The sequence below is a fragment of the Solanum pennellii genome, chromosome 2 (assembly GCF_001406875.1).
Source record: "Solanum pennellii chromosome 2, SPENNV200".
NCBI classification, from domain to species: Eukaryota; Viridiplantae; Streptophyta; class Magnoliopsida; order Solanales; family Solanaceae; genus Solanum; species Solanum pennellii.
In genome coordinates, this window is record NC_028638.1 from 32642281 (window position 1) to 32668376 (window position 26096).

The 26096-nt window shown below is 38.8% G+C and overlaps 1 protein-coding gene across 1 annotated transcript; it reads left to right on the forward strand.

Moving 5' to 3' along the window:
- Positions 1–11382: 11382 nt before the first annotated feature.
- Positions 11383–24528, forward strand: LOC107009560 (calcium-dependent protein kinase 2-like). The gene is made up of 8 exons (XM_015208902.2): positions 11383–12221; positions 13172–13315; positions 13405–13557; positions 20184–20296; positions 20440–20607; positions 20703–20830; positions 24113–24212; positions 24296–24528. The coding sequence occupies exons 1-8, from the start codon at positions 11522–11524 to the stop codon at positions 24368–24370; spliced, it is 1581 nt and encodes a 526-aa protein (XP_015064388.1). The 5' UTR covers positions 11383–11521; the 3' UTR covers positions 24371–24528.
- The last annotated feature ends 1568 nt before the right edge of the window (positions 24529–26096 follow it).

Sequence of the window (26096 nt, forward strand, 5' to 3'; positions counted from 1 at the left end):
TATACAATTTTCAAATTGTTTCTAATTTCTCTCTTTCTCGTTTTATACATTTCGATCAATTGTATAGTCCTTGTCAAGTCTCTTTTGTCTTTCTCTCTTTCTCATTTTATACAAATTCAAATTGTATATAATCGTTCTATACACTTATAATAATACAATTCGTTTTATAGTTTTCATTTTTATACAGTTCTCTACCCAAGTGTCTTTCTCTTTCTTGTTTTATACACTTCGTTTTATACAATTTGCTTCAACTGTATATGTATAGCGAATTATACAGTTTCTATGTTTGCTATGGAGCGCAATTATGCAAACTTTCCTATAGCATACAAATATAAAATTTTCATTTGTTATATGTGAAAGTTGCCCTTAGTTTAAGTTAACAAGTGTTGGGCTTAAGGAATGACAGCATTGGTGTCACGGGGTCAATTTTTCTACCTCGTGGGACAGTAATGAAGGCTTGCACGACTCTTCAAAACTCAGTCCAACCAAACACCCAAGGAACAATAAGCAATATAGTCCACAAACACAGCCACAAACAATAAAGAAAGCAAGAAAGAAAGACAAGTCCTTTGGGAGGCCAAGAAGCCAATTTTCAATATTTCTTCCAAGTCTTTACAAGAGAGAATATACAAAGTATGAGATGCAAAGTACATGTAAAGTAAAGTATTCTAAGTGATATTCTGTCTAACAACAATATACAAAGCTTCTATGTAAGCTGAAAACGTTTTGGCACCAACTCTCAAAGGGAAGGCTACATGTGGCAGATTTTCCAAGGCTGAAAAATAGGCAGATTTGTCTTCCCTGCTTTACTGCCACTTGGCAGACTTGCTGCACAGATTTTTGTCTTCAAGCTCTTGGCTGGCCTGGTGAGCATGGCAAGTTCATCCTTGCCTACAAGGAACCCCCATCGGTTGGGAGGGAGTTTGGCAAGGTTCTTGACCCTCCGATCTTTGATGTGATGCTGCTGCCTTGTTGAAAACGTTGGATTTTAATGTACCGCCTTGCGGGGCGGTACACGCTCCCCCGCCTGAATTGGCAACGACCCCGACGCCACACAACTGCAAGTAGTGGTGGACTTTGTCGCGAAACTGCCACAAGTCTTCGTATTTTTCCCAAGTCGCCTCCTCCAGTGCTGTCCCTTTCCAGTGAACTAGGAACTGGGAACTAGAGTTGTTCCAGCCTTTTCCCCGAACAAGCTGATGATCGATGATGGCTTCAATTTGCTTGTCCACGGTAGGCGGCGTGATGAAGATTCTGGCTCTCTCGGACTTCCCCCGCTCTTTGTCTTCCTTGTCTTCGAAATAAGGCTTCAATTGGCTAGCATGGAAGACGGGATGAATCTTCAAGTGATGAGGCATGTCAACCCGATACGAAATCTTTCCAGCCTTGGCAGTAATCTCGAATGGCCCCTCATGTTTGCGAATCAGATTTTGATTCACACTTTGCAACGACTTGACTTGCCTGGGATTGAGTTTCACCATAACTCGATCCCCAATTTGATAATCCACCGGACGTCGCTTGCGATCAGCAAACTTCTTCATCTTCCGGGCTGCTTTGTCAAGATACGACCGTGCAAGGTCGACTTGTTCCTCCCAGGCTTTCGCCATCTGATAAGCGCCCGGACTTTTGAAAACGACATCAACGGGCAAGGATTGGGGCGTATTTGGCTGCTGCCCCGTCGCTAACTCGAAAGGACTCCTTCCCGTTGCCTCACTTCGCTACAAGTTGTAGGAGAATTGGGCATTGTCCAGCAGCTAGGCGAAATCCTTCTGGTTGGCACTAACATAGTGCCGCAAGTAGCACTCCAACAGTGCGTTAATCCGCTCAGTCTGCCCGTCTGTTTGTGGGTGGAAGCTGGTCGAGAAGTGCAACTCCGACCCCAATAAGCTGAATAATTCCCTCCAGAATGAGCCAGTAAACCGAGGATCCCGATCGCTAATGATATGCTTGGGGATGCCCCAATTTTTAACGACATCACGCAAAAAGATCCGGGCAGCCTCTTTGGCCTTGCAGTTGGCCGTTGTGGCAGTGAACGTCGCATATTTAGAGAAGCGATCCACCACAACCATAATTGTCCCAAACCCTTCCGAGTTCGGCAAGCAAGTGATGAAGTCCATTATGACGCTGTCCCAAGGCTTTTCAGCAATGGGCAGCGGCTCCAGCAATCCACCTGGCACCTTTGTCTCAACCTTGTCTTGTTGACAAATGAGGCAAGTTCGCACATATGCCTCGACGTCGTCACGCATCTGAGGCCAGTAGTAAGAAGCCTCTATCAAGGCTAAGGTTCTCTTCTGCCCCGGGTGACCAGCCCAAGCAGAATCATGGCCCTCTTTAATCAACGTACGCCGAAGTTAGCCCACTTCGAAACGTACACACGCCTCCCCGTTGTGTAGAGCAGGCCACCTTCTTCCCAAAACTTCTTTGTCTTGCCTTGTTAGGCCAAGGCAAAGAGTTGTTTGGCTACTGGATCATGTTGTAATCCCTCTTTAATCTCGTCAACCAGTGAGCTGCAACTCGAGCTCACAATAGCAGCCAAAGAAGTCTTGCGACTAAGTGCGTCGGCAACCACATTCGCTTTCCCCGGCTTGTACTCCAAAGTGAAGTTGAATTCTGCTAAGAAGTCCTGCCAACAGGCTTGCTTAGCGGACAACTTCTTTTGGGATTGGAAGTACGTCGTCGCGACGTTGTCCGTCTTAACGACAAAGGGAGCACCCAATACATAGTGACGCCAAGTTCTAAGGCAGTGAACTACGGTCGTCATCTCCTTCTCGTGAGCCGAATACCGCCGCTCTGCCTCGTTCAACTTTCTGCTCTCAAAGGCTATTGGGTGGCCCTCTTGCATTAGGACGCCACCGATAGCAAAGTCCGATGCATCAGTGTGGACTTCGAATGCCTTAGAGAAATCCGGCAAGGCCAAAACAGGCTCTTTCGTCACAACAGCCTTCAGCCTTTCGAAGGCAGCTTGGCAAGCCTCCGACCAATTCCAATCACGATCCTTCTTCAGCAAATTCGTGAGTGGGGCTGCAATTGCTGAGTAGTTGAAAATGAAGCGACGACAGTAATTGGCAAGGCCAAGGAAGGACCTCAATTCTAGTACCTTCGTTGGAGCCTCCCAATTTTTGATAGCATCCACCTTGTTGCTGTCCATTCGTATCTCGTCGTGGCTGATAGTATGCCCAATGAATTGGACAGTCGGTTGGGCGAAGCTGCATTTCTCTCGCTTCACATACAGTTCGTTGTCGCGCAAGACTTTGAACACTTTGCACAAGTGCTCCACATGCTCTTCCATACTGTTGCTATAGACGACGATGTCGTCCAAGTAAATAACCACAAACTGATCCAAGTATGGGTGGAACAGTTTGTTCATCAAGGTGCAGAACGTCGCCGGCGCATTCGTCAAGCCAAAGGGCATAACCAGCCACTCGAATGCCCCATAGCGCGTTACACAGGTTGTCTTGGGTTCATCACCCTCGGCAATCCGGACTTGGTGATAACCCTTTCTCAAGTCCATCTTCGTAAACACCTTTGCCTGTCCCAATCTGTCAAATAAATCAGCAATTAAGGGAACGGGGTACTTATTCTTTACCGTGACCTTGTTGAGGGCCCGGTAGTCAATGCATAAACGAAGCATCCCGTCCTTCTTCTTTTGGAACAACACAGGCGCACCAAACGGCGCCTTGGACCGCCTGATGTGTCCAGAATCAAGCAACTCCTTGAGCTGCTTCCTCAACTCTTCCAGTTCCGGGGGCGCCATACGATAAGGCGTCATGGCAGGCGGCTTCGCCCCGGGAACCAACTCAATCTGGTGATCAACTTCCCTTCGGGGTGGTAACCGTTGGGGAAGCTCTTCTGGCATCACGTCCTTGTTGTTGCTAAGGACCCTCTCGATGCAATGCGGCAATGGAACTGCCTCGGGGCAGACTTCGACGCCTCCAACAAGGGTAGCAAGAAAGGTTGGTTCGCCTCTCTTGAAACCCTTAATAAGCTGCATTGCCGATAGATGCATCCCATTTTGTGGTACCCGAATAAGGGGTACCACGCATGAACCTCCGGTGTCGCTGATGTGCAGCTGATTGTGACGCGGGGAGATAAATGCGTTGACTTCATACCAAAAATCCAGCCCCAAGATTACATCAAACACATCCATGGGGGCAATGGTGAAGTCAGTCTGCCGCCCACTCTCCTAAGTCAATGGGGACTTTAGGAGCAATGCCATGAACGGTAGTGGGAGTGGCATTGACCGTCTTCAATTTGGTATTGCTGGCAACATAATTCAGGCCAAGCTCCTTGGCCTTCTGCTCAGTCACAAAATTGTGTGTTGCCCCGGTGTCCACCATCATCCGCACATCTTGGCCATTCAACTTGGCATCAACGAACAGGGACTCTCGCGGCTTGACACTAGCCGGTTTGGCAGCCAAAGCAGCAATTGAAATATGGTTGATCAACGCCATGTGATTGAACATGCCAACAGCAACGTTCTTGCCTTTGTCTGACCCGCTACTCTGCCCTCGTTGCTCCCCGGCAGAACTTCCGGTTTGCGTTACAGCCTTCTCTTGCTGCTTTTCGGCAGCCACCATAGCGCTCAGTTTTCTCAATGACGGACAATAACGAGCTGCATGCGTCGTTTCCCCAAAAATGTAACAACCTTCCCGATGAGGAGCACCTCTCTTGCGGTCCTCATAATTCTTTCGGAAATTGGAAGGTTGATCACGAGTGTTGCTTCTTGTGTCGCTGCCTCTGTTTGGATTCGGTCTGCTTCTGTCCCTGTTGTTGTCAACCTTGGGAGGAATAGTTTTGCTCCGGTTATCCCTCCCCTTTGCCGCTTCTGCTCGAAAATTGTTGAGCGATTCCGCCACCACTATCGCCTCATCCACGTCGCTGACCTGACGTCTTTGAAGCTCTTGCTTGGCCCAATTTTGAAGGCCATCTAGAAAGTAAAACAGTAAGTCCTCACTCGTCAGGCTTGGAATTTGAAGTGTTAACTTCGTGAATTCCTTAACATAGTCCCGAATGGAGAAAGTTTGTTTCAACTCCCTCAACCTACGACGAGCTTCGTGAATGACATTTTGAGGGTAGAACTGACGTTTGAGTTCAACTTTGAACTACTCCCAATCGTCAATACGGCAAACCCCCCTCTCCATGTTTGCTTTCTTCTGTCGCCACCACAGCATGGCTGTATCCGTCAAATACATGGCTGTTGTTCTGATCTTGGAAGCTTCATTGTGCATGTCTACATGCTCAAAATAGGCATCCATCTGCCATAAGAAGTTCTCCACGTCTTGAGCACTCCTTTCCCCACGAAATTCCTTGGGTTTGGGAGCCTCAATACGTGTTTCACGGACAGTAACGGGAGGAGCAACCCCCACCTCGGCAGCCTCATCAACCTGCCGTCTTAGCGCCTCCACCACTCTTTGAAGGGAAGAGATGGCCTCGTTGAGCTTGAGTTCGAGAGTGGACAGACCCTCCTTTTGAACATCCTCAAGCTCAACAAGGTTGTTCTTCACCTCGTCCAGCCCTTCAATGGCTACGGATTCGAGGGAACTAAAGTTGTTTTCAACAACAACAATCCTCCTGTTCAAGGCCGACAACCCCACTTCAACTCCGACGATTCTCTCGTCAAGTTGGCTGTTGTCCGCACCTTCTTCTTCTTCACCAGCAGCTCTACCAACAAGAGAAGGGTTACAAGAAGGTTCTCTTACCTTGCTCTTGTCACGTTTCTTGGAAGGTTCCTTCCGAACTTCAGGCTCCTTGTCTTGGACAGCCTCTTCATTACGTTGTGACTTCGACGTCATGCTTCAATCGTTGCTCTGATACCACTTGTCACGGGGTCAATTTTTCTACCTCGTGGGACAGTAATGAAGGCTTGCACGGCTCTTCAAAACTCAGTCCAACCAAACACCCAAGGAACAATAAGCAATATAGTCCACAAACACAGCCACAAACAATAAAGAAAGCAAGAAAGAAAGACAAGTCCTTTGGGAGGCCAAGAAGCCAATTTTCAATATTTCTTCCAAGTCTTTACAAGAGAGAATATACAAAGTATGAGATGCAAAGTACATGCAAAGTAAAGTATTCTAAGTGATATTCTGTCTAACAACAATATACAAAGCTTCTATGTAAGCTGAAAACGTTTTGGCACCAACTCTCAAAGGGAAGGCTACATGTGGCAGATTTTCCAAGGCTGAAAAATAGGCAGATTTGTCTTCCCTGCTTTACTGCCACTTGGCAGACTTGCTGCACAGATTTTTGTCTTCAAGCTCTTGGCTGGCCTGGTGAGCATGGCAAGTTCATCCTTGCCTACAAGGAACCCCCATCGGTTGGGAGGGAGTTTGGCAAGGTTCTTGACCCTCCGATCTATGATGTGATGCTGTTGCCTTGTTGAAAACGTTGGATTTTAATGTACCGCCTTGCGGGGCGGTACAATTGGACCTTATTACTTCAAGAGTTTATCAAGCTCTAAGGAATTAAGGCCCTAATATTCAAGTAAGTAAAATAACTCCATAACAAGAGGATAACTTTTTGGACTAGGGATTAAGGTCCTTGTTCAACAAAGTTCAATTTTTCTTATGTCTTAATTAAAGAAAAATCCTGTCAATAATATCATAATACACAAAAGAGGATAATAGAGAGAGATATATTGACTCAATTGGTCACTTAATATCATTACATGTAACTCCACTCTTACATGCATACCACTAAAATTTCTAAGGAATTTTATGTAGGTATTATTAAATTGTATGTCCCAATGCATTAAAGAAGTTTTATTCTAGATATTTGAATTGCCATATAAATTAGAATGGAGGGAGCAATGTGAATAACATAAACGTTAATTAAATATTTAAGTTTACTTTTTTACGGTATGTATTTAAGAAATTTAATATCATCATTTATATAGGGTGTTATATCATTTAATTTCTCTCGAAATAAAAATAGATATGTATGTTGTTAGGGTAGCGGTATCTCAAAAGTCAACAACTATGTCTACCTTGAAAACATAAACTAACAACAATTAATTCTAATTCAGAAACAAATAATGATGTGTGAAACGAGCAAAGTCTATTTAGAAAAATTATTGTTTGAACGGAAAAGGGCCTAAAATATCCTTGAAGTATTGAAAATGGTACAAAATTATCCTCCATCCACCTATTGGCTCCAAAATACCCTCCCCACCAACCTATTGGCTCCAAAATACCCTTGTCATCCACATTTTGGTTCAAAATTGACCACTTATTTAACGGTTTTTAAATTTAAACTATTTAAATATTTTTTAAATACGTTACGCTCAACTATTTGTTATAATTTAACTTATTGATATAATTTATAAATAAATCCACTACCCACTCATTTACTAATTAAATCCCACCAAAATAATAAACCCGTCACATTACTAATGCAACAACAAGAAAGCTACTTCCAATGAGAGTTTTTGAAAATTTGAGGCGAAAATATCTATAGAAGTAAATTATCATACATTCAAGTATCTAAATAAAAATTAACGATATACTTAAAAGTCTGACTATGTCCATCTTAATTATTTGTTCGTCTCAATTATGTGATGTTACTTCATAGATAAATTTTTTTTAAAATAATATATTAAGGTTTTAAAACAAACCATAAATATTTATAAAATTATATTTAAGAAAGTGCATGAATTAATTCAGATGTACTACTTCTTTAACTTTAATCATAGATTTTGATTTCAAGCTTGAAATAGAATCCTATTGAAAGTGTCCTCCTAAATAAGGGACTCAACCTAAATTTAATTGGGGCTTTGATTCAGAGTCGAATAATTTTGGATGTCATTTTCAGGAATTTATAATTTCGTCGTGTTTTAGTAATGTTTATGACAATTTTGATATTATAATTGGTTTATTAATTCGGTGGGGTTTAGTTAATATGAGTCGGTAGTGGGTTGGTTTATAAATTATATTAATAAATTAAACTATAACCAATAGTTGAGCGCCAAGTATTCTAAAAAATATTTAAATAGTTTAATTTTAAAAGAGTTAAATAAATGGTCAATTTTGAACCCAAAGGTAGATGACAAGGGTATTTTGGAGCCAATAGGTAGATGAAAAGGGCATTTTGGAGCCAATAGGTGGATGGAGGGTAATTTTGTACCATTTGTAATACTTCGAGGCTATTTTAGACCCTTTACCGTTGTTTGAATTCCAGTTAACTAATGACAATTGGGAATGTGCTTTTACATTCTTATAACCAATCGTTTGATCAAAGCCGAGCGAGCAAACACCTATGGAAATAGAGGTTGATGAGTATTGTATAGATTTAGGCATTGATCGAATTCAATTCCTTTTGTACACGTACTATACAAGTAGAGAATCCAATTTTAGTTTTGCTTTAATTCTATCTTGTAAGCAAGTATACTAGTCAAACATGTAAAATGTTTATAACCAATGAAAACTATGGTCCACATGCCTTTAATTTGGAATGTTCTTATCCCTCAATAAAAAGGAATTGCAGACCCAAAATATTGATCCTAATCATCCACGACAAAAATAAGTGATGTGCGAGTCAAAATGACAGAAAAAAAAAAGGTTTCTTCGTTGAGCAGTCATTTGGAAGCACATGGGAAAGTCTCTAAAAGGGCCTATCCAAGTAGGGGTGGAGTCATATTAATAGCTATGGGTGAGCTTTGACTTAATATTGTGTATTTATATTAAAATTATTAGTATGTGTATATAATATATCTAGAAAAATGTGAATGAATTTTTAGACTAAATTTAAGATCATATTTTTCCCTTTTGAGTATGCTCTCTTAGGTGTCTAGCCCCAACAAGGAAAGACGGGGCATAACAAAGACTATAAGGCAATGGAAGTAAGATTGTGTTTTTATGGGTAGATACTCGAAGTCTTTTTGAGACGTATGCAAGATGATAACTGAATTGATTGGTCACAAGAAAAGACCTACAATCTTCAAGAATTAACCCTTCTTCCGCCTTATTTTCTTGAAGTTACACGTCTTCATCCATAGAATGTCAAGTACTCGGATCGATCAAAAGTTCAAATCTATCTGAACTACTCATTTTCAAATGATATCCACATTGTTCACAAATATTCATTTTTGATTTTAAAAATTTCTTATAATTTTATCCATAACAATTTTTGCATTGAACCCACAAATGCTTGTATTTTTGAGTTACCTCGAAATCATTAGAACTTTCTCTTATAGTTAAATCACTGGCCTTTGTGCGAGTTCGTCTATTGAAACCCTCGTTTTCATTACTATTTAGACTGAAAAATCGATACGATAAAAAAATATCTACTCACGAGATCAATCATATAGACAATCAGACGAACTTAACGACACTTCAAGTGCAAAATAAAATAGACTTGTCATATCTGAAATGAAATTGGCTCACCGGCTAATAACCAAGTTCTAGATATGTATTAGGTCAAATTGGGACACGTGGCAGGAGAGAGTAGTAGGTTAAGCCTGATTAATTAATTACAATAACATAAATTAGTTAGGAAAATCAAGCATATAGTTCTAGAAGACAGAGAAGAAAATAACAATTTAGCCAAAAAATGGTGGACGTAAAAGCAAATTCCAGTCTTTTTTTTTAAAAAAAAAAATTGTCTTCACAATTTCAAACTTCCAGAACACCTTTATAGTCAAAAACAACATTAAAAAAAAAAAAAACTAAATAAAGGAAGAAAAGAGAAAGTAATCAATTAGTCAACTAATGGTGGCTAAAAACAGAATTTTCCAATGTGTATCCTACTTGGCCACGTTCACCAAAAAGCCACACACCCTATATGACTATAAATATAGAAACATCTATGCAATTGCAAACATACATAAAATAAAAATATATATTTTCATAATTGTTAGAAGTGAAGATGGGAAATTGTTTGAGACATGGAGAATGTGTGGCACCAATGACAAGTTTAGATGTAGGAAAAGAAAGATTATTATGGATTAATACTAGTAATAGTAAGATTAGAGGGACAAAAATCAGAATAACAAAGAAGGAGTTAGAGGACATGTTAGGAAGATTGAACATGCAAGGTGTTACGGTAGATCAAGTTTTATCTACAATATTGATCAATTCAAGGAGCCATGGGTATCATCATCGGAATCAACGTCAATGGCGTCCCGTTCTTCAAAGAATTCCCGAGGTTTATTGAAGAAGAAGAAGATTATTGTTTAGGTTCAGAAGAAACGAATTTAAGATTTAAAGTGTAAATGATTGATAAGTAAGATAAAGAACATATGTAATAGCATCATAGCACGTACTACTTTTTTGTGATAATGAATGAATGCTAATTTTAAAGCATATGTAAATTCCTAAGGTACCTATTTCTTGGATTTATCTACTTAGAAAATTAAAGTTTTCGATCCCACAATAAATTTCTGCTTTATAAATAATAGGAAAAAGAAAATAGAATTATATGGCTTCTCAAGAAAATTGATCTCCACTCCTTTCTATTGAGTCTTACATTCTCTATTCACCAGATAAATAGTCAAGAAATCAACAAGTGCTATTCATTATTAAAATTCTTATTAATTAAATTGGATTATATTGAACAAATACATATATCAATATATAGGATGAGAACTATTATTTTTGTTGAATAAAATAATGAATTTCTCAGTATGCAACTCTTCAAATTCTCTAGATTTTGAAATTTTAGCAAATAGAATATTTTAATATCCGACTCTAAATGTTTATCCAACTCTATTAATATTATCAAGTTAAAATTGTATTTTAAAGTCCAATTAGATTTCATTGTGATTCGAATTTATGTCCATGCAAATCAATATTAGTACACGTTTCAAATTATAACTTTCTTTATCCGATATGAAATTATACCTTGAAAGGTATAAAAGTCATCAAATATTTGAAGGATAGTTTGGTTATCAACATTTGATATTCAATGTTATTATAATAGACAAATTACGGAAACCATAAACTTATAATTTATCCCTTAAAAAATTATAATTATAAAAATTTTCAAAACGGATACAATAATATAAGGTTGATACATTAATTTGATGAGCGAGATACACTAATCTGATATACGAGGTATATTTAATACACGATACACTAATTTGATGCGCGAGATACACTCATCTGATGCGCGAGATATACTAATCTGATGTGTGAGATATACTAATCTGATGTGTGAGGTACATTTATTACATGATACACTAATTTGATATGCGAAATATACTAATTTGATAAGCGAAATACATCAATAATACTAAAATGTGAGATTTGGGCTAATTATTGTATATAATAGATAGATGATCCATGTTGTTATGGTTTTATGGGCAAGCAAGCAAGAGATATTGCGTTATTTTCGCTAGTTTGAAAAAAAGCTGTTAGAGGAAAAGAGGGGATGCATGAAAAAGAAGAAGGGAAGTTGAATGAGGAAAAAACAGAAAATAGATGAAATGCAAAGAATAAACAGAGTATAATCCCCTTGGCATTATTTTTTACAATACAAAATCTGTTGTGATCCGAAAATAAATATAAAAAATTATTGTTTCATAAAGATGGGTGGTTGTTTCAGCAAAAATAGATATATAGAGGGAGATGGTAAAGGTACTAGCAATAGGCCAAGAAGAAGAAGAGGGGATACTGGTGTTGTATCCTATCAACATTACAAACATCCAGTTTATTATCATCCAAGACCAACAAACCAACAAAGACATGCACACCAAGTTACTGAAAAAAGTAGTCAACCAGATACCATTTTGGGTAAGCCCTATGAAAACATTAAAGCACATTACACACTTGGGAGAGAATTGGGTAGGGGTCAATATGGAGTTATTTATTTTTGTACTGAAAATTCTACTAAGAGGAATTATGCTTGCAAGTCTATATTGAAGAGGAAACTTGTGAATAGGAAAGACACAGAGGATATTAAGAGGGAGATTCAAATGATGCAGCATTTGAGTGGACAACCAAATATTGTCGAATTCAAAGGTGCTTATGAAGATCACTATTCCGTGCACCTTGTCATGGAACTTTGTGCTGGAGGGGAATTGTTTGATAGAATTATTGCCAGGGGATATTACTCTGAAAAAGATGCTGCTGATATTATCAGACAGATAGTGAATGTCGTCTATATTTGTCATTTCATGGGGGTTATGCATAGAGATCTAAAGCCAGAGAATTTCTTATTGACTAGTAAGGATGAACATACAATGATCAAGGCTACTGATTTTGGCCTTTCTGTTTTCATTGAACAAGGTCAGATTCTTCAATATATATACTCATTCTTTTCACTATAGTTTTCACCAACGATACTATAGGGAAACACACTTCTAAGCTGTGAAGAAGCTGACGGTTTATGGAAATCAATGGCAGTGGCACAATAGCAGCCTTTTTTCTTTAAATCAAAAAGCCATTTCTTTTTCCTCTGGGATTGTTGATCTATAACAGAATATGAAGAAAATAGATAAATCAGTCTGACACATTTATACTATCATCGAGAAAAACAACCAGTCAATAAAGAGTGAGGAAAATAGATAAAAATTTCATGATCAAGAATTAATGAGGGAAGCTCTTGCTATAGTAGACATGTGATTGTACCAATATTCTGATTCCAAAAGGATTATTACAAACTTATAGTTAAAGAGGACTACTACTTCTACACACTTCTGTAAGACCTATAAGCTAGAACAAAGTTTACTACAATATAATATTTCATGATGTCAACCTACGAAGTTATCCTTGGATCAGTTTGATCTTCATGTGGAAACCTGAATTAGTGGTATTAACAAAATGTTAGGTAAATGAAAGAATTTGAAGTTAAAGTTACTAATACCTAAAATAAACATCATAGTATTACCTAATATGTTACTAAGTATGTATTACTTCATATCACGTTGCCAGCCCCCTCATCTCTTTCTCTTTATACCATAATTAATAGGTGTACGAAATCCTTTTCTCGTGCAATTTAAGTTACTTTGGATTCTCTATATTCTATTTGATTCTATAAACCACTAAGCCTGCTTCTCCCATAACAGAATTGTACCTATATCAGTTCAATGTGCACTTCTTGACAGTGTATTAATGATCCCACCATGCTTTTATTTTGTTTTCAAAGCAGTTATCAAGCCATTGTTGTCGTAAGCTATCCTTGTTTCCTGTATTTAAGATCTACACAATTTAAATCATGTTTTATTTATTGATTTCAGGTAAGGTGTATCGCGATATAGTTGGTAGTGCATACTATGTAGCTCCTGAAGTATTGAGGCGCAGTTACGGAAAGGAAGCAGATGTATGGAGTGCAGGTGTTATTTTGTATATTCTTCTTAGTGGTGTACCTCCATTTTGGGATGGTAAGGACAGAGACAAAAACATAATAATATAGTTTACTGGTTGTTATTTTCTGCATTCTTCTTTAACATGTTTTGTCAAATCTTTTCAGAAACTGAAAAAGGAATATTCCATGCTATACTACAAGGAGAAATTGACTTTCATAGTGATCCGTGGCCATCAATATCAAATAGTGCCAAGGATCTTGTTCGAAAAATGCTCACACAGGATGCGAAAAGCAGAATCACATCAGCAGAAGTTCTTGGTATCTCTCTCTCTCTTTCTTTTTGTGTAATCAAAGGCTACACCATGATCTTCTCATTTTATGTAGTACTTAATCGCAACAATGTGGTTTTATATAGACATGGAGAGCAATCGTGGTTATTTTGGTCCATAGCATGACTATATCTTATAGATTGCCAGAGCACTATTGAGGGGATTAAGTATGTGACATTCAGTAGACAATACTTTATTTTTTCTTTACAAAACAATTGATACAATCTATTAATAATGAAGACACAGAACTACAGTCAAATAAAATTAATAAGGCAATTTATGATAGTAGACATAAATGGAGTTGGAATCCAAAATTAAAACTAAAGATATAAAAAATTTAATGTGTGATGGAAGAGGTGCAAGGCATTGGATGTTTCTATCCCTAATCCATCCTCTTTGGATTTTCTTTTTGACAGCAACCGTCACTATTTTGTTCCATTTCCACTGTCTCCTTACCCCTTAGGATTACTAATCCCCTTACTTGGAGAGTGTAAAATTGGGACACAAGGGAGCAAATCTGCTTATTGTATTATTCCAAGAATGAGCTATTTGTCGGTATACAAGTACATCTATCTAAGGAAATAAAAGCATAAAGTTCCTAAAAAACTCTACCTATAAATGTGCTAGGTATACTATATGAAGATGCATCTATATACATTATGTAACACTCTCCATCAAGTTGGAGTATAGATATTAATCATACCCAACTTGTTACAAAGATATTCCACCCGCATCCCATTTAAAGCCTTCGTGAGTATATCACCCAATTTCTCTCCTGTCTTCACATAGCTGGTAGAAATCATGTTCTTTTGATTCTTCTCATGGACAAAGTGACAATTAACCTCACTATGTTTCATCTGTTAATGGTACACTGGGTTTGAGGCAATGTGCAGAACAACCTGATTATCACAGCGACAAGGGCTTTAAACCAACCTCAACTTAAAGGTGATGTATCCATAGTATTTTACATGCATAGTCATAAACAGTAAACTCAAAATTATGCTGGATGAACAATGAAGAATCAGACTGGCATTTAATAAACCCAAAGTAACCAAGTAATTTTTGAGTTCAGTGTACCAGGCCTTGGGAGCCTGTTTGAGGCCCTACATAGCTTGTGCAGCTTTCAAACATGTGTCAGATGTGTAGAAGCTTCTTAATCAGGTGGTTGGCGCATATAGACTTCCTCATCGAGGCAACATTGCAGGAAGTGATTATCGATGTCAAGTTGACGAATGGGCCAACTTTGTTGTGTTGCAATTGCAAGAACGAGACAAACAGTTACAGGCTTTACCTCAAGAAAAAAAGTACACTAAAAATCAAGTGGTGTACATTAGGAACCATTGGAGTGCCACCATCATCTTTAATAAGGTTGCATTAGGAACGATTACTGTGCCACATGGCTTGGCTTCCAACTTTCCTGTTTGTGCAGTAGGTCATGTACATACTTTCTTCGGGACAAGAAAATTCCTTTCTTGCTTCTTGATACTTCAACGGCCAAGAAACATTTCAGTTTCCCCAAGTCTTTGGTGTGAAATTTGGCATGTAGAAGGTTCTTGAGAGAAGAAATTCCCCCAGAATCATCTCCCCTGATAACAATATCGTCAACATAGACAAGTAGAAGAAAAATACCAACCGTTGACTGCTTATAGAAGACTATGTGATCACACTTGATCTTCTTCATCCAAATTCCTGAACTAAATCGCTAACTTTCCAAACCAAGCACGAGGACTCAACAATTTGATCCTCCTAATCAAATATGGAATTGAACATAGCTGAAGTAATAACAGCAAAGAAAATCTGTATGTGCCAAATAGCCTGACAAACTAGGCAATATCAAACCAAAGCAATTCAAGTGAAACAAAGAAATATACCAAATGCCTGAAGACGCCAGAAGAACAAAGAAAAAGAGACAGTAGTCATTGCGAAAGGTAAAACACTCACCGGAAACACTGACACGTGACAACCAGAGAAAATGTTGCAGTCTGTGATTCTAGTTGTCAAAAATTCAAGGAAATCAGTGGTCTCTGGTAGGAATTACCATATTACTCCCAAAAAACAAAGTACTGAATTCAAAGTTGCCTGAAAATTCTTCATACTCGGTGTGTGGAATGACTAGCTGCCGGAGACTCAACTGTCGCCAACATGTGGTGGACCAGATGTTGGTGGACTTTCCTAGGTGCCAGAGATTATCAAGTCTCGTGGTGGTATTAGTTTTCGCACCACACTCACAAGGAAGAAGATGTCGCAATCTAGACCTAAGGAAAACCATCGGAGAAAAAGCACAGCGAATCAGCGTTGCTCTGATACAGACACTAGGGAGTAAATCTGCTTATCGTTTTATTCAAGAGTGAGCTATTTGTAGGTGTACAAGTAAATCTATCAAGGAAATAAAATCATAAAATCCCTAAATATCTCTATTTCTTTTTTGTAAGTAAAATATTTCATTACCAAATGAGCATTACAGATCAGTAACACAAGCAAACTGGACAGCTCCCAGTTTCGCAGCAACTTCCAGTCTCTACTATCTTTACTACCAGTTCCTTACTACAATATCACCATCAAATCTAGCTAAGTACCTAGCATCTACACAGGGTAGAAATCCAGAGTTTGCAATACATAGCTTAGTGTCACGGACTTAGAGATTCTGACAAGACTCCGTGCGGCACTTGACGGTTTACTAACGATTCTTTCACGATCTCGTAAACTCAAGTAAGCCTTTTACTACTCGGAACACGAAGAGAATAAGAAGAAAGACAAAGACAGAATTTTGGAAGAGAGGGCTGTATTTTATTAGTCAATTGATGGATGATTTACAAATACAATGACTCTCCTATTTATACTACTCATAAGCCTAAGAGTAAATAAATGCGGCTATACAAGTCCCTAAGTACATGCACTCAATACATGTTCTACATTCCTAGAATATGTCTCTAGCTCTTCCAAAAGGCTCCTAGATTTCTCTAGTCTGCCCCAAGATTCTAGAGGGCTTCTAGAGTCTTGCACAAGCCTCTCCAAGGCTCAGGGGACGCCTGCCCCTTCGTATGCTGCACTCTTGGTTTAACTCCCTAAACTTGCACTTTGCCTCATAGATGACGTTGTTAGGGAAGAACGCCTTCTTGAACTCCTCACGGAATTGCTCCCATGTGTTCAAGGTGCATGTTCCCTTTTTGATGGCGGACTCTTTACGCCTCCACCACAATATCGCCATATCGGAGAGATACGATACGGTAATGTTGATCTTGTTCCCATCACTCCTCACCCGATTACACTTGAAATAGTTCTCCAAGTGCCATAGGAAATTTTCCACCTCTAGGGCGTTGCGGGCGCCTTTGAATATCGGTGGCTTGGGAGCCTCGACTCTGGCCTCCCTTTCCCGGTCAAGTGATGTTGATCCACCAACCTCCCTTTCTTCCTTGAGCGTTTGCACTTCGGCCTTCAACGACTCAATAGCGCCAAGTGCTTCCATGAGCCTGAACTCCAAGGAAGTAATGGCCTCTTTCGTCTCGAACTCGGCCAGCTGACATACCTCCAATTCTTTTCGGATGTTGTCGTTTTCCTCAAGGGTGAAGTCTTCAAGGGTTTTGAATTTACTGTCCACCCCATTCAAGCGCCGGCCTAAGATCTCAACGGCCTGCCTTGCCATTTCTACCCTTGCAATCCATTCTTCTCCGGCAGTGACGTCTACGGCATCCTCGCCGGTCTCTTCGCCACTTCCATCGACGATTGTGGGTAGCTGAGATGTTTGCGCCTCGCTTGGTGTGGGTTCAGGCAGAATCCCTTCATTTCCCTTCTGCTGCTTCTTCCCTTTCTTGTTCTTCTTTCCTCCATCCGTGCGGACGTTGGGGGTGGTGCTAGCGCCGATAACGTCTCCTTCGTTCGTCATTCTCTTACGATCAACCTGCTCTGATACCACTTGTCACGGACCTAGAGATTCTGACAAGACTCCGTGCGGCACTTGACGGTTTACTAACGATTCTTTCACGATCTCGTAAACTCAAGTAAGCCTTTTACTACTCGGAACGCGAAGAGAATAAGAAGAAAGACAAAGACAGAATTTTGGAAGAGAGGGCTGTATTTTATTAGTCAATTGATGGATGATTTACAAATACAATGACTCTCCTATTTATACTACTCCTAAGCCTAAGAGTAAATAAATGCTGCTATACAAGTCCCTAAGTACATGCACTCAATACATGTTCTACATTCCTAGAATATGTCTCTAGCTCTTCCAAAAGGCTCCTAGATTTCTCTAGTCTGCCCCAAGATTCTAGAAGGCTTCTAGAGTCTTGCACAGGCCTCTCCAAGGCTCAGGGGACGCCTGCCCCTTCGTATGCTGCACTCTTGGGCCGCCTGCCCCTTCGTATGCTGCAAACTGGCTTGATAGGTGGCGGGACGTCACATTAGTCTTGGTTTTGTTCTTCCTCTCATATGCACCTCTTGAACAACCTAATTTTCCAGCTTGTAAGGGTTCTTGTTATCTTTTGGAAAATTTGTTGGTTCCTCTCCTGCCAAATAAGATAAACAGTTGCAGCCAGTGACATCCTATATACTTCAGCTCTTGCTTGCTTGCCTTTGCATTCAGCAATTACCCAAGTTGTTTCCTCTTCCCATCCTCGAGCCTTCCCATGGATACTTTGCCAACAGAATACCTTCTGCCACACCTGGGATGAGAACAGACTCCGAAAGAATATATGATTATGGCTCTTACCTTCAGTTCCACAGAGGACGCAGTGGACATCTTCTACACAGCCCCATGTTGCTAAACGATCATTTGTGAGCAGCCTGCTTTGTAATGCCAAGTAAAATGCGAAAATCCACTTAGGACAAGCTACATTATTATAAGTCAGCCTCCTCCACTCTACCTTCTGGTAATCTCCTCTAAGAGCTTTATATAGTTGTTCTATAGAAAATTTATCAATTTGTTCGACATACTCCTCATTCCAGTCAATAACCTAAAGTTCTTTGTGCACTTGGAGTATTTTCCTCACCACCCATGAAGCTTGAGGTCCTAGAACACCCCATAAGGCCCCTTGTTTCCCATAGTACATGTGAACCCATTTCACCCATAGTCTATCTTTTTTTAGTACTCAAGCTCCATAGTAACTTGCTTATGGTTGTGCTATGTATACTCTATGAAGATGCATATATATACATTATGTAACAGAGAGGGAAGGTTATTAACAGATTTTTAGACTATTGTAGGCTGGAGAACTAAAAATGGGACTGATCATATAATATCAACTCCCAGATGAATGGTGCCACTCAAAGAATATGATTCATTTAAAGCTAATGAGATTTTCCAGGGCACTACAGTCGTTCTACTTGTTCATAAAGTTAAATGATAAAGCTTGCTCTAAAGTTTCCAAACAAATTATCAACACTATCTCTTTTTAATTCATTTTGAACTGAAGCTTAAAATAAAGTATTTCACAAATATCAACACTGATCAACCGTTTGTTGATGAGATTAATTTATAGTGATATCAATTATTTGTCAACAATGTTTTCTTTTTTGTAGATTATGTTTACACAAAAAAAATTATTTTAAATGAACAAATATGTTGGACGTCCTTTCATGATTGTTTCTTCATTTACCAAAACTTTTAGCAAGATATATATTTTCCATCTTCCAAATATTAGGAACTAATTTAAAGAGCAGAATATATAAATGATTCATGTCATCGACCCGACCTAGGTTGATATTAAAACAGAGTTTACAAAGAATTTAAGAACTTATTTGATGTTTACACCATGTTGCCGACAGGCAGACGATATGTATTCATGGTATGATTATAATATTTGGAGCAAAGTTAGGGAGAAAAATATTTATTTCTCAATGTGTTTGAGAGAGTTACTGTTTAGATCAAAGTTAGGTGAAAAAGTTGTGTATACCTTTCTTAAGCTTAGAGTTGTATAGTTGGTGCTCTAGTTTCCTCAAGAGGTTTAAGTAATTGATATTTAATATTTGTCTAGAAAATAGTTTTTCTCTGAAACACTCTAGTTTCATGTTGATTTCTTTTCATGGAAGTTTCTACAAAGAGTGAAGTTTTTAACATCTATGTGACCAACATGATGATGACAAGAAAGTGCAAGAGGTTGTTTTGCCACCAGTAGAAGGTTATAGTTTTGTTGTTTGTCGACACCTTTCTTATAAGTGAAAGAAGAATTAGAGACAAAATATTACCTCTTTTTATCAAGTAACATCCAAAGAAAGCTTGTGTTTTGATCTTTGGTTGGCTGCATCTCATACAAAGGCCACATTTATCGATTCCTCTATTGGATTTTCAGTTACTTTAAGAACTTTAAGCTTCTATTGCATCACAAGTAGCCCAAATACTTGTTCCTTCAGATTCCTTTTGATAAATCAAAGTTTCAAAATGTGGAGAAGAGTACACTAGGATGTCTTACACTTTGTTCAATGTTATGATGTGTTTGTGAGCATTTCTTGCTCTTTTGGCGTCTGCTTAGTCTTTTCCATTTTGACTTGTTTTTCAGGTTTCTTAGTCTTTTTTCTATATGATTTCAGAGTTGGGGGCTTCGTTTTCTTGGAGCTTGTTTAGTATGCTGGAATTAAATTATGCGCCTTTCTAAATACTCTTTGTGCTTGTTTCTATAGAACATCCATGGCTTCAAAGTGGAGAAGCATCAGACAAGCCAATAGATAGTGCAGTGCTGTCCAGAATGAAGCAGTTCAGGGCAATGAACAAGCTCAAGAAACTAGCACTGAAGGTAGAATCTAACTCTGCAGCTATTATTTCTACATGACAAGTGGTTATTGTCTATAGGGTGTCATTGCTTAGAATGTCTCTTTGATTTTCATCATTGTTTCTTCAGCAATAAAAGTGAGACTAAGCATTTTCTTGGTATCCCAGGTCATTGCAGAAAATTTATCTGAAGAAGAAATTAAAGGTTTGAAAGCTATGTTCGCAAACATGGATACGGACAATAGTGGGACAATCACTTACGAAGAACTAAAATCAGGATTGGCCCGCCTTGGATCAAAGCTTTCGGAGGCTGAAGTTAAGCAACTTATGGAAGCTGTAAGTATGATCCATTTGACTGAATTTATCTGTTTACTGGTCTTCCTGTAAGATTTCTTAGTCCTATGTATCCTGTTTATGGTTCCATATTTCAGGCTGATGTGGATGGAAATGGAACGATTGACTACATTGAGTTTGTTACTGCAACAATGCATAGACATCGACTTGAAAGGGATGACGATCTATTCAAAGCTTTTCAGTATTTTGACACAGACCATAGCGGGTGAGTCTACAAAAGCGATCATAATTTCAGTGTTTCAAGCTTTAGCTAACTGTAGCTTATAATAAAGCTTGCCAATATGGATAAGTTAGGGTAACTTTGGTTGGAGGCTAACGAAAAATATATTTTAGCCTTGCTTTTATTGAGTGTTTTCATTATTATGAACTGATGGAGACGTTTCCCTACATATGGTTCTTGGGTGTCATCTACATAGTACTGACCCCTGACTTGATATTTGACCCTGACCTGAGACCTGACCCAGAGTTGGGACCCGAAACCCAACCCTAACCCGAGACTCGGCATCTGAATATTGCTAAGAATTATCCAAATAGACGTCGTGAGAATGCTACACTTGCTTAAGGTAAGAACCAACATGGTGAAGAGAGTGAAGTTGCTGCCCTAGTGAATCCTTTTACAATTGCTGGGTATGCTGACATTATTGAACGCTACAGGTGATTCCATAATCCTCATTCTTTACTTAAAGATATTGAAATGAAGATTGGGGACAAGAGTATAGTGACCGTGATTGTTACTGGAGCCATGGACACCTTTGTTTCTGCCAAACTTGTGCATAAGTATGGGTTGACTGTGAGTAAATGTTTGTCATGCATCAAGTCTCGAGAACGTGAATGCCAAGTCCTAGCCATTGTGGGTATGTCTTATAATATTCTTATTTCTGTTTGAAATTGGAATGGGAAGGCTAATTGATGGTGATTCCATTAGAGGACTTTAAGGTGATCCTCGGGATTGATCAGTTTGATGGTTTAATGACTATGCATGAAATGGCACCTAGTTTTAATTAATGTTACAATCCATATGGGGAAGAGAAAAAGAAAGAGAAAGGTACTATGATTTCTTCCATGACTATTGAAAAAGGTTGGGAAAGGATAGGTGAGACTTCCCTTGCTGCCTTGGTCAAGAATCGAGATTAAACATGATGTCATTGTTGAAGTGCGGGGCTGTGTTGCACAAGTGTTACGTGAATTTGCCGATGTGATGCTGCCTAAATTTCCTAAGAACTTGCTACCGCTGAGGTCAACTGATAACAAGATAGAGTTGTTGTATGGTTCAATGCCCCCCTGCACAACCACCTTATTGCATTGCTCCAAAAGAGTTGGCAGAACTGCGGAAATTGAACAATTTACAGGATACTGGAATTATTCATCCATCAAAAGCTCCAAAAAAAAAAAAACACAGGATGGGGCACTTCAGATCTACGGGTAGTACAATAATCAACCAAGGAACCTGCCGCAACAATCGAGCCCAGGAGGTCCTTTGACCTTGTGCCTCCTTAGTTCATTCCGTGTTATGCCTGCATCCTAGAAATAAAGTTGTGCAATTTATCCTCATCCGACATGTTTTGAATGCCCAACATCAAAGAAGAAAATTCCTTGATATAGTTGCGAACTAAACCCTCTGCATTAGGCTTTTCAAACGACCCTAGCAATCCACGATGCATTGCAAGAATTAGTCTCTCATCTCCTTATGCATCTTTACCCAAGTATCAATTTGGGTCTACCAACACTTTCATCATCTGCATTCTCAGTTCTCCAACACAATTTAGCATCACCAGGAAGATACATGGTGGTGATTTGACATAATAAATAAATATGCCTTTTAACTTGGCTTCAGTTGGTATCTATGCCCTCTAACTTTGAGTGTGCACAAGTAGATATTTAAACTTGTTTAAAAGTGAACAAATAGACACATTCGCCCTACATGTCAATTTTGTGTCCTATGTGGCGTGTATTATGTCATGTAGGATGTGTGTCTACTTGTTCAATTTTATACAAGCTCAAAGTTGGAGGGCATAGGAGCCAAGTTAAAGGGTTTATTTATGTATTATGCCGTGGTGATTTTATTTGTCATTTTCAAGCATCCCAACAGTAGAAATATTGTTCCATATCTCATAAGAAGTTTTCTAATTCTTTAGCACTACGCGCTCCCAAATGCTTTAGGTTGTGGGATCTTAACCTTTGAACATTCAGTACTTCCATGGCCAGCAGTAGCCATAGCCCTTCGAAGAAACGACAAGTTCAAGGTTAATATTTCCGTTCTCTTTCTTTAAATTCTCAATCTGAACATCAACAGCCTCACAGGATTGTTGAACATCACTCGTTTTTCCAAAACAGTCTCATGAATCCCCTCAAACGATGGATTTGGGTTACTATGTCCACCATATCAACGCATCATCAGTCACACCAATGAGTATCTCCAGTTTTGACAATCGTTCACATAGTTCTGCATTTGGGTTTCCTTCCAGCATAGACCAAAACACAAACTCTCACTTTGTTGCCAGTTGTTACAGGGTCAATTTTTTGCTATCACCAGTGCACAACAGTCACTCATACACAACAACTCATTCTTACACTTTTCTCTCTTTTATTAGGGACTTAAGATTATTTTCAGAACTTAGTAAAGAAAGAACACACAGAAGTATAGGTATAATCACCCCACCTTTTATTCTTAGAATATACGGAGGATTTCGAGTTGCACTACTCACAACAAAATCTGCTTACCCGATAACAATATATACGGGTCTGCCAGTGGTAGTTTAGAAGGGCCAGAGGTGTGCCTGGCACTTACCAAGACTGCACAAAACAACTAAAACACTTGGACATGATCTGAAGCCACGTCCCATGAACAGATAGACTTCAAACTTTTAGCGCAACGGTCAAATGTGCCTTGCACATAGCACGACTGCTTTGTCCACCGGGAACAAGTACCAAGTAACTTTGACCACCAAGGCTTAGATAGATGAAAAGAAATCACCTAGTGTTTTTGTCTTTGTTGGGATCTGAATCTGAGAGCTCTTGGTTCTCAAATGAACCACTAGGACACACCCTTAGATGCACATCTTCAACACATGTTGATGACAATGCCACATCCTTACCAATAGACCTTGCCTCCTACACGTCTGGCACATGACAATGCACATACCACACCCATGTCGTCCCACTAATCTGCATGCATGCGTTAGCTAGTTACATCCGCCTGTCCTTACCTTTGCATATGCCCAAATCAAGGCTGCCTTGCCATCGCCAAGGCACCTCTCATCTTGCTAAGTGTCATCCGGTACACTTAGACACACAATGCCTGAGGTCGGAGGGTTTTTTCTTGTACTAAATACGGTCAAGTTAGATGATATGTTTCATGAGTAACAAGTTAATCCTGCTTAAGAAATCCTTAATCTACGGATTTGATTGGATCTGTCTCAGGCATTATGTTTTCACAGATCACTCCTTTTGAGAAGTTCACCTCTTTATTTTTGTTAATGTGATTCAGCTTCATAACAAAAGACGAACTGGAAAGTGCTATGAAGGAGTATGGTATGGGCGATGAGGACACCATCAGGGAAATTATAGTAGAGGTGGACACAGACCATGTAAGTATTTTCTGATGCAATGTTTTAACATTTGTAACTCTATTATGATACAAGATTTTATCTATACTCTTTCACTTAAACAGGACGGCAGGATCAATTATGAGGAGTTCTGTGCGATGATGAGGAGCGGAACACAGCCCCAAGATAAACCTTTTTAGTTCCTTGAAACAGTAACCTTGCAAGCAGAGCTGTTCAGCAGCCAGCACTATGTAGAGAGAGCTGGGCTGCAAGAAGAGAAGATTCAGAAAAAGCGGAAGAGGTATTCTTGATGTACTTGTTATACCTGGTATATCCAATCTATATTTATTTGCTTTGACTACGTTGGAAAGAAGTTGGAGTACAGGAAGCATTTTGGTGTACATCGAATTTAAAGCGGAATAGCTGGTAAAATTCATATATTTATAATTTATGTTCATTCCACCCCAAAAAGAATGCAGTGTTACTTTTTTGAGAAATCAGACTGTTTTTCTTTGATTATGATTTTTTTTCAAATTATTTTAATATTTCAACAAAAAGAAAGTTTGATTTATAGTACTTGAGAAATCAATATCTGAATATCCAATGAGAGTTAAATTTGCGGATCTTGAGCACCGTATCATGCTTTCATTTTTTTGTCATAGAGGGACTAGTTTCTTTGTCATGCACCGTTTTAATTTATTCGATATTCAAAGGAAACACATTTCACCTTATTATTTTTGTTACAATAAAAATAAAGAACCTCATATCTTTTATGTTTCTGAAGCTGCTCAAGGTCCTGGAAATTTAAAATGAACATGTGTAGGGGATGAAAAGTGTATGTCGACCAACGAACTTAATTATTGTAAGTAGATTAGCTTAGTTATTCAACTTCTGTATAGTTGACTAATTTGCATTCAGCATGCCATTCTATTTCTATTGTCAACGATGGAATGGATGCTTTTCAGAGCCACTATACCAATTAACCAGGTATTTTGTAAAACTGCTTCTGTTAAGCCTTAATGAACCTAAAACTACTGATGTTCACAGAAGCAACAACTCCTGAACGCCCAAAAGGAGAAAGTAAAAAGTAAAAAGTACTTCTGCTAGCTTTACCTTATTCTTTTCCTCATTGCATCAACCCTCGATAAGTTGAAATGAGAAGAAACAATATTAGCATGCATTTTCATTCTAAACTTTGTCGACTTTTGTTTGAGTAAATGATTATTCATTTTAAGATCAAAACTTCTAAGGTGGTCAAAAGATTAAAGGGGATGTTCAGATGATCAAAGAGTTAGAACAACAGCTCCGAAAAGCATAGGTTGAAGCCTTTTGCGTCAGCTCAAGATATAGACGGATGGGTTGATGACCTTTCTGAATATTTGGTGTTCTGGTCTTACGACCTTGTCAACCCATAACTATGGTATTAGTGTATTGGTACATGTTAATATGCCTTCTCTCTTGAACTAAGAACTTGCTCAATAGATACGTACGTTGTGCCCTTCCAATGTCATCACTCAATTCTTGGAAGAAAAATTCCAGATTGCGATGAATTGATAGTGCAAAAGTTCCATTACATTTCATGAACAAGATGTCCTTTTATCTAGCACCTGTCTGATAGTGTCTTTGCCTCTTAATTGTATTGATTAAGTATTGATAGTGTCAGATGATTTCGACTTGCCTATCTCCTCTACTGCATTCGAGTCCTCTACTTGTAATAGCACTCAAGGCCATAATCTAATGATTGAGGAAATGGCAATGAAGGGTCATAATCCAATATAAAGTTGATGGACTCTGCTTCGTATCTTTATGATAAAAAGATAGAACAAACACATTTTATATTATGGCCCATCTCCAACATAAAACTTACAGCCTAAAAAGTAGCAGCTGTTGAGACACTTACAGAAGCAGCTGGGAATGTAATGAACA